Source organism: Portunus trituberculatus, chromosome 20 (genome assembly GCF_017591435.1).
Source record: "Portunus trituberculatus isolate SZX2019 chromosome 20, ASM1759143v1, whole genome shotgun sequence".
In the NCBI taxonomy this organism is placed as follows: Eukaryota; Metazoa; Arthropoda; class Malacostraca; order Decapoda; family Portunidae; genus Portunus; species Portunus trituberculatus.
The window spans coordinates 2,990,001-3,000,000 of record NC_059274.1 but is presented as its reverse complement, the minus strand read 5'-3'; the positions used below and the strand labels follow the sequence as shown (position 1 = coordinate 3,000,000).

At 44.7% G+C, this 10,000-nt stretch overlaps 1 protein-coding gene across 2 annotated transcripts in view; it reads left to right on the top strand.

Moving 5' to 3' along the window:
• Window positions 1–10,000, top strand: part of LOC123506765 (glypican-5-like) — a 237,394-nt gene that overhangs the window by 134,204 nt on the left and 93,190 nt on the right. For both annotated transcript variants that reach the window (XM_045259084.1, XM_045259083.1), the window contains one exon: window positions 1,947–2,638. In XM_045259084.1, the coding sequence (XP_045115019.1) occupies window positions 1,947–2,638 (692 nt within the window). The remainder of the gene's footprint in view (window positions 1–1,946; window positions 2,639–10,000) is intronic.

Here is a 10,000-nt window from a genome sequence, read left to right as displayed (position 1 = left end):
TAATAATAATAATAATAATAATAATAATGATAATAGTTCTAATGCTCAGATTGGAAGTTAATCTATAATTCACTCCCTGATTGACTCATAATTATCCTGTGAACGAACGAGATTGGTTCTGAATGAGGAATGACACTGTGACGTCACAAACACACCGATTTGGCCTTTAATTACACACACACACACACACACACACACACACACACATGGGCGGGGTTCATGGCGCCACGATGCTGTCCTCTGGTGTTGAAAAAGTTAGATATGGCGCCAGTGGTGGTGGTGGTGGTGGTGGTGGTGGGGATGGTGGTGGTGGTGGCGGTGGTGGTGGTGGTGGTTGTAATGATGGATAATGGCAGTGAGTTTGTAATATTGGAAGTGGTGGTGGTGGTGGTGGTGATGGTGATGATACATGTAGTGCTAGTAGTAGTTATGGTGGTGAACTCTCTCTCTCTCTCTCTCTCTCTCTCTCTCTCTCTCTCTCTCTCTCTCTCTCTCTCTCTCTCTCTCTCTCTCTCTCTCTCTCTCTCTTTGTCATGTCTTCAACTCTTATATTTTCTCTCTTTCTTTTCTGTGTCATGAAGGAAGGGAGGGAGGGAGGAAGGGAGGCAGGGAGGGGGTATTGGATGGAGAGATGGAGAAGATAACGTTTGGAGGGAAGGGAGGGAGATAAGAATATTCGTGAGAGGGAGCGAGAGAGAAGGTAAAGGAAGAAATGGAGGAAGAATATTGGAGGGAAAGAAGGGATGGAGGCAAAGTTCCATAACTCCTCCATTTAACACAAAAGAAAGGAAGACTCTTTGTTGCTCTTTCTTCCTCTCTTCTTTCTTCCTTCCTTCCTTCCTTCCTTCCTTCCTTCCTTCCTTCTTCCTTCATTCTTTTCTTCGTGTAATCTTCCTTCATATGTTCCACTGTATGATATTCATGACTTTGTTTCATCGTGTGTGTGTGTGTGTGTGTGTGTGTGTGTGTGTGTGTGTGTGTGTGTGTGTGTGTGTAATCATCAGCTGTTTTTTTCCATTTTCTTTTCATTTTCTTTTCTCTCCTCATTTCCTCTCCCTCTCCCCCATTCTTTACACTCCTTAACTTTCTTAATCTCTCTCTCTCTCTCTCTCTCTCTCTCTCTCTCTCTCTCTCTCTCTCTCTCTCTCTCGATCTGTGTGTGTGTGTGTGTGTGTGTGTGTGTGTGTGTGTGTGTGTGTGTGTGTGTGTGTGTGTGTGTGTGTCGTCGTGGCAGAGTGACCTAAGCAGGAGTGACAGGGATGAACTAAAACCGTCAAATGCTTACACCCTCCCAGAACTTTTTGCTAAGTAAATAGTGTCTGACTCGCCCGCTTGGATTCTCTCTCTCTCTCTCTCTCTCTCTCTCTCTCTCTCTCTCTCTCTCTCTCTCTCTCTCTCTCTCTCTCTCTCTCTCTCTCTCTCTCTCTCTCTCTCTGCCTTTGGGAGAGAGGGACGGACTGCAGACGAACGGAAAAGACACGAATGCAAAGACAGAAACATAGGAGGAGGAGGCGGAGTGTAAGACACCAGGCATGATGATTGGCTCGTCTGTAAGAATAGCCTGTGTGTGTGTGTGTGTGTGTGTGTGTGTGTGTGTGTGTGTGTGTGTGTGTGTGTGTGTGTGTGTGTGTGTGTGTGTATGTCTGAGTGTGGTGAAAATAAGTAAGACTAAAAGAGAGACTGAGTGATGGAAGACCAACCCAAAAATAGAGTTACTGACACACTGGCACAAAGACACCGCCGACGTGCCTTTGTGTGTGTGTGTGTGTGTGTGTGTGTGTGTGTGTGTGTGTGTGTGTGTGTGCGCGCGCGAGCTCTCTTTTGTGAATATGCGTCTGTGTGTGTGTGTGTGTGTGTGTGTGTGTGTGTGTGTGTGTGTGTGTGTGTGTGTGTGTGTGTGTGTGTGTGTGTGTAAGATACTAACGTTCATCACTTTGGTGTTCCAGGCGCGGTGGAGGAAGCCCTGACCGGCAGTGAAAATCGCACAGAGAAGGTGCTGAAGACTAGGTATCCAAGAGTGGCGGAGGAGGCGCGGCCTCTGCTGCAGCAACTATACGCGGGCCTGAGGGCGGGGCTGACGGAGACGGATGAACGGGTAGTGAAGCAGAGCCTCGCGACTTTCTGGGATGACCTGTTCCCCCCCGTGTACCACAGCGTGCTGCACTCCCTTCCGCTGCCCTTCACCGAGCGGTACAGCCAGTGCCTGAAGGAGGCGCGCCGCGTGGTGAGGCCTTGGGGCCCCATCCCCACCCTCGTGGGCGAGCCGCTGTTGCGTGGCATAAACTCAGCCAGGCTGCTGCTGCACGCCCTGGACACTGGCGCCCATGTGCTGCTCTCAGCCCGCAATCTGTCCGTGAGCCCTGAGTGCAGCGAGGCGGTGGCACGCATGGAGCTGTGCGGCGCATGTCACGGGGCAGTGGTGCCGCCCTGCTCCGGCATGTGTCTCAACGTGGCGCGGGGCTGCCTCGCGGCGCTGGCTGAGGTGCAAGACGGGTGGCAGGACCTGAGCGGCAGCGTGATGCGCGTGAAGGAGTCTTTGCACGTGGTGCGGATCGCCCACCTGCTGCACCAGCTGCCTGACAAGGTGTCCGAGGCCATCATGCTGGCCATGGAGCACGGGCCGCGTCTGCTGAAGAAGGTAAGTGTTGAGGGAGTGGGGGGCCGCCAGGGCTGGCTGGGGTGGATGTGAGGGTGAGGGAGTTTGACAGAGAGGCATCAGAGACAAGTATTGCATGTATCCAATCACATGAAAAATATTTTTTAGTACACTGATTATTTACTCCCCGCCCCGCCCTGCCCTGCCCCGCCCCGCCCCGGAAGGGACGTCACTCGTGCAGTACTCACCCGCCACAGCATCCTGTGTGTGTGTGTGTGTGTGTGTGTGTGTGTGTGTGTGTGTGTGTGTGTGTGTGTGTCTTTGTGTGTGGGCTGCCGGCCGGCGAGGGTGTGGGGAAAGATAAAATGCAGACTCGTACGTGAGGCTGTGTGGTCGGCTGGGCGTGAGAGGATGAGTTTGCATATGTAAAGGTAATTACAGACTTTTTAGTGTGTGTGTGTGTGTGTGTGTGTGTGTGTGTGTGTGTGTGTGTGTGTGTGTGTGTGTGTGTGTGTGTGTATGTTTCCTCCGTATCCTCTCCTGAGCCGGATCTAAAACACCCCAGCCTCTCTCTCTCTCTCTCTCTCTCTCTCTCTCTCTCTCTCTCTCTCTCTCTCAACAGGGTAATTTTCAGCAGTCCAGTGAGAAGGAAATGGAGAGAGAGAGAGAGAGAGAGAGAGAGAGAGAGAGAGAGACAGAGATTTAGTCCTCAGTGCAGGAAGTGACTTTTGTTTTCCACACCACCCACAAGTAGGAGAGAGAGAGAGAGAGAGAGAGAGAGAGAGAGAGAGAGAGAGAGAGAGAGAAAGAAAGAAAGAAAGAGAGAGAGAGAGAGAGAGAGAGAGAGAGAGAGAGAGAGAGAGAGAGAGAGAGAGAGAGAGAGAGAGAGAGGGGAAAAGATGTAAAGAGAAAAATGGAGTAACGTCTCTTATTTATTATCTTTGGAAAGGAAGTGGAGAGAGAGAGAGAGAGAGAGAGAGAGAGAGAGAAATACACCATTTGAGGCAACACCCTTCCTTTGTCGTTGAGTATATAACCCCAACACCCCCATTCTTATCTCTCTCTCTCTCTCTCTCTCTCTCTCTCTCTCTCTCTCTCTCTCTCTCTCTCTCTCTTTCTCTCTCTGAGCCTAATTTTTCGTACTTTTTTCACGCATTTTAAGCCTCCTCTTTTGTGCATTGAAATACGGAGGCTGTGCGGCTGACATGTTTATGGTGGCGGCGGAAAGAAGCAGGAAAGAGAAAGGAAAGGGTAAGCAGGAGGAAGGAAAAGCATGTATGGTGAGGTACGAGGGAGGAAGTAGTAGTAGAGTTACGAGGTATGATCTGCCTTTACTGGAATCTAAGGTGGTTACGCCGTGAAAGAAATAGAGGTTATGGGAATTATTATAGCCGAGCGTGTACCGTCGGTGAAATATAAACTAGACTCAACTGACGTGGTTATGTTTAGCGCTGGAGCGTGTTTGGGTGATAAAGAGGAGGGTTATGGAGTGTGGCACGGCTTCACTGGGGTTGCTGGGTGCATGGCGACGAGATTATAGGAGATACAGAGCCGAGATGCTGGATTTTATTGTAATGGTAGTAACTTGTGGATTATGACGGTTCAAGGAGTGAAGGTTGCTGAGTTCGTGGGTTTCTGGGTTTAGCGTCATGGTGGGCTTGGCGGGACCGACGTGCCTTATTGGGGTACAGTGGTGAGGAGGGATCAAGTGAGGAGCTTAACGTAGAAAAGGACATAAAACATATTCAAACTTCGTGAAGCTTTAAACGCTTATATCTCAAGTTTTCAAAGGATGTGACTTTTATACCTTATAGACACTGTGGGGTAGGTTATCCACTCCTACTAAAGATCATGGTATTGTGGATAATGTTTAGGAAGACAGAGCATTCCCGGTGTGAGGTGGATATTCTGCCTTCTCTGCACAGGCCTTAAGTAATCAGCTCTCACTTATTTGTGTGTTGTAAGTCCCCTTTAGATGGTATTGCCTCCTTTTGTTCTGTTGCCGTAATAGTTATAAAATTTATTACTATCCACGTATTCACTTTTTTTTGTCATAGTAGTGATAAAAAGTACTTCCAGCTACTCATTCACTCATGTTTCCATTCACTCTTGAAAATTGCCTGTGACTGAAAGATTGAATGAGACACGCGAAAGGATTTAAGATTGGAAAATTTAGGTTTACGAAACAGATGGAAAGGAATTAGTTCTCAAATAGAGTGGTAGAAATGGAACGACCTCATTAATCAAGTTGTTAGTGCTAAGTCAATAGGAACCTTTAAAAGAACATTAGACATATATGAACGGCGATGACAGAAATAACCAGATATGATTAATTCAGGGACAGCCACACGAAGGCCTAATTGCATCTTACACCTTCCCTTGTATTCTTATATTTGTATGTCCTTTACTATGATATTACTGTCATTTAAACATTCGTAAGGTGAGATGATACTAAACCAACTCGTAACACAAGTAGCTTCTTTTTGAGTGAGAGTTGATGAGACTCACATGAAAGACTTTACTAAAATGTCTACTAAAATGTCACTCTATCATTTAAACTCTCGTGAGGTTTGATACATTACATTATACAAGATTACCTCACCTTTAAGCCAAGTAGCTTCTAATTGAGGCCGGAATTTCCCCTGATATAGAATAGGAATATGCGAGTGTTCCGTCAAATTACAAAATGAGGTTAATTAAGGTTGTAGCACTCCAGGGAGAGGCGGGAAGCTTGTGCTGGTGAGAGGTCGAAAGCTGTGGAGTGAGAAGAAACTTAGGGACCGCTGGGGGAGGCTGGGGATGAGAGAGTATGGGCAATAAGATGAAGGTCGTGGGGGATTTGAGGATTAAGAGAACGATGAGGCAAAGGCTAGAGAGAGAGAGAGAGAGAGAGAGAGAGAGAGAGAGAGAGAGAGAGAGAGAGAGAGGTTACTGGGGAAAACCTGGGAATGAGAGAAAATTTGTAAGGATACTGGGAGAAGAACTGAGATTGTGAGGTTACCGGAGGGAATGAAAGTTAGTGAAGTTATTGGCGGAGGAATGAGTTTTGAGGTTACTGTAGGGAAAAACTGAGGCATGAAGAAGCTTGCGAGACTAGCTAAGGTTAATTTTAAGGTTAAGGAAGCCCTGGAAAATTAGTTTAGGTTACTATGGAAGATTGAAGAATGCAAGTCTGAGAGTCGTATTGAGAAACACTTAACTCTCTCACTACGACTATTTTCTAAGGCGGCAGAAATGACTGGTCGGGTTCTGAAGACAGCATTTCCTTTTATAACATAGAAATCACAAACATGTGTACCTTTAACTAGAGCCTTTTGAAATAGTGGAAGTGCGTCTTGGAAGTGTTTAAGAATATGAACTTGAGACAGTGTGTGTGTGTTTGTGTGTGTGTGTGTGTGTGTGTGTGTGTGTGTGTGTGTGTGTGTGTGTGTGTGTTTGTGTGGAGGGGTGAGTATGAGGTTACAGGGGAAGACTGAGGAATAGGAGTCTGTGAGGTTGCTGGGGGCAGTAAGGAGAAGCAATTATTTGAGTTAATAGCCGAGTGTTTGGAAGGAGAAAAGGCGGAGGTAGGAAGGTAGAGCATGGATGGCTGAGTAAGTGTACTGTTTAAAAGAGTATTTGCCTGAAATGTGGAGAGTGGAACAAAAGTGGCGGAGGAAAAGGTGCAGGTTAGGTGAGGCTGTTACCGCTGCAGCAGGAAACGCGGAGCAGTGTTTAAAAGCGTGAAGTGGGAAAACAGACGAATTACAATAAGAATAAGTGGAGGATTATGTTGTTGCTGCTGAAATAATAGTAGCAGTAGGAGGAGGGAGAGGAAAAGGAGTAGCGTAAATAGAAGTAGTAGTAGTAGTAGTAGTAATAGTTGTTGTTGTAGCGCAGGTGTCAAGTAGTATAAGGTATTTTGCTCCCTAATTTTGGCTAACGCATCTTTTTGTAATATTTTTTCCCCTTGGCTGGCCCTCTCTCCTACATAAAGAAAGTAGCAGTAATGATAATAATTTCGCATGTATAAAATGACATAGTAAGATAACAATGGCTACTGACAGAGAGACGTAGAGCCAAGCAGAGACAAACAACACACATTTATATATATCACTTCTGGGAACGTCACTTTAGTTTAAGTATGAGCAACAAGAGACAAAGGCGCAGAAGGGGTTACGCAACATAGGAGGCTTAAGATAACATGGGTTGCCGACCTCTCACCCATTCCCTGAAGAGTGCCGTGTCACTTGTATACAAAACATCTCCCTTTCCGCTGTGACGTCACGATAACACATAGCGATGACGTGTGTGTGTGTGTGTGTGTGTGTGTGTGTGTGTGTGTGTGTGTGTGAGTGAGTGAGTGTGTGTGTGTGTGTGTGTGTGTGTGTGTGTGTGTGTGTGTGTGTGTGTGTGTGTGTGTGTGTGTGTGTGTGTGTGTGTGAGTGAGTGAGTGAGTGTGTGTGTGTGTGTGTGTGTGTGTGTGTGTGTGTGTGTGTGTGTGTGTGTGCTCGCGTATATGTGCATGTGTGTGTTTGGTGCAGTGCTGACCCAATTAACAGACTCCAAACGTCATTACCACCGATTTTTAAGAGTATTTCCCTTCGCATGGTCGGTTTCAGGTTTTTTATTTGAGCCACTGCGCTATTCCGTCCATTATTTGTTTGGCTGCTCATTTATTTCGAAGCATTTCCTGTCGACTGTTTATTTCATTGAGTTCTTTCTTTCATCTACTAATTGCTCGTGTTTCATCTCTTGTAGTTTTGATTTTACTTTTAATTTATTCAAGTTTTTATTATTATTACTATTATTTTTATGCAGTATCGTTTCGGTTATCATATTTTTTTTTTTTACTATTATTTGATATATTATGCATTTCAGTTTCTTTTTGTAGCTAGAACGTATTTGTGATATTAACTATTATTTTTTGTCTCAGTAATAACTAATCAGGAGCTTTCACTCTCTCTCTCTCTCTCTCTCTCTCTCTCTCTCTCTCTCTCTCTCTCTCTCTCTCTCTGTCCTTTTTTTGCATTCACATTAGCCATTTTGTGCGTTTATCTTTATTTTCTATTAGGAATTTTCTTTTCTTTTTTCTTTTCTTTTTTTTTTCCTTTTTCTTCTTTTTCTTTTTTTCTTCTTCTTCTTCTTCTTCTTCTTCTTCTTCTTCTTCTTCTTCATCGTCTTCGTCTTCTTCGTTTTCGTCTACTTTATCTTCTTGTTTTCCTTCTTCTTCTTTTTCTTTTTCTTTTTTTTTTCTTCTTCTTCTTCTCTTTCTGTTTTACGTATATTGCCTTATTTCAACTCATCCAGCCATTTTACGAGAATGCGTTTCTGTATTTGTTCGGCCGCATTTTCTTTGCTTGTTTATTTAAGTGCTTTCATTGGTTATTGTGTACGTGTGTGTATTTGTTCTTTTGTTTTCTCCGCATCTCAGTAATGAACGGATTTCAATAATTATCGGATTTCTTTCCTTTTGTTCAGGCTTCGGTTAGCTGCCTTTCTTCTTTCCCTCATATTAGTCATTTAGCAACAAGGAGGGGCATAGATTTCATTCCCTACTGATGGCAAAGTACTCTGTATTTCCATCTTCCTACGACTTGACTTCTTTTAAGAGGGAGGTTTTAAGACATTTATCTCTCACTTCTGGATAATTGTTATGAATTTTAAGGGAACTGGTAACCCAATGGGCCTTTTTTTACCATTTTTGTTGCCCTTGGCCAGTTTCCTTTCCTGCATAAAAAATAAATATCTACTGTAATTTCCCATTGTTCGCCCACTGTCTCTCAGTAAATAAAGATAAACTGACGCTATCCAACCCGTAGCACAGTGAGGACTATCAAGGAAGCGCCGATTTTCCTTTTTTTTATGCAAGAAGGAAACTGGCTAATGGCAAAAAAAAAATGAAAGAAAAAAGCCCACTTCAGCTGAAATAAAAGGACAAATGTTTCGAAACCTCGCTCTTAAAAGAAGTCAAGTCGTAGGAAGGTGGAAATACAGAAACAGGGCCAAGCTTCCCGATCGACGTCTGGCCTGACCTGAGTAGCATGCAAGTATTGGTTTCTCTTCCCGACAACTTCACCGCCTCTCCTCAACTTCGAACAGGCTGCGGTGATGACTACTGGTGCTTTCCTGATCCTCTTGATAGGTGAACTAAAATCCTTCACCAACAATTAGGAGAAACGCACGATAACTGCATGAGAGTAGAATAGAAATAGAATGAAAATAACACGAAAAAGTCATAAAAACAAGCACCAGAACACAATTAATCCTCACAATGACTTTTGAAAACAAACCAAGGCGTTTCACAGTTCCACAATCCGAACGTATCTTTCTGTTCTATAAATTCGCATAACCCGGCTCGAATATACTTTAAGAAGTGGGGGAGAGTGGTAGAGAGGGCAGAGGCGTGATTACAAAGGCTTCTCACACAACGTTCCTTCGAGTCACTGCGCCTCTTATAGTGGTCGTGATGAAGACCATGTCACCGATACAAGAATAATACTCGCCGGGACAACACACATGCACATCAACGGCCGCGTGGTGGTGAGTGCTGGCTAAACTACTACTGCCAGAGAGAGAGAGAGAGAGAGAGAGAGAGAGAGAGAGTGTGTGTGTGCGTCTTTTCGAGTACTATCTTGAAAGAAAGACAGAAAGAGACGAGTCGAGAAATAAAGCACGCCCTAGAGAGAGAGAGAGAGAGAGAGAGAGTATTTCCCCTACTCACAAACTATGACCCGTAATACAAGACAAGAGACAATTAAAGAAGAAAAGAAATAATTAAAAAGAAAACATTCTCACACGTGGCCTAGAAACAGCGCGATAAAGAGAGGCTCACTGAGATGAACAGCGTGAGTCAGCCAGCGTGTGGATCTGCCTATCTATCTGTCTGTGTGTCTGTGTGTCTGTGGAGTGGATAACTGTGATGGGGTGTACGTGAATTTTCGACGCGTGTTGCTGTTGCTGCTGCTGTTGTTGCTGTTGTTGCTGCTGTTGTTGTTGCTGCTGCTGCTGCTCCTCGTGTTTAGCTTAGTCGTTCCCCGTGGAGCCCTTGAGGATAGAGTTACGTTTACACACACACACACACACACACACACACACACACACACACACACACACACATACATACACACACGCTTACACACAGAGGCGTTATCAGAACAAGGGCAGGAAATGCAATAGTTGAGCTTCTCTCACCCCCCCTACTCTCTCTCTCTCTCTCTCTCTCTCTCTCTCTCTCTCTCTCTCTCTCTCGTAGTAGTAGTAGTAGTAGTAGTAGTAGTAGTAGTAGTAGTAGTAGTAGTAGTAGTAGTAGTAATAGTAGTAATGGTAATAGTTTTAGTAATAATAATAGTAGTAGTAATAATTGTTGTAATAGTAGTAGTAGTAGTAGTAGTAGTAGTAGTAGTAGTAGCAATAGTAGTTTCT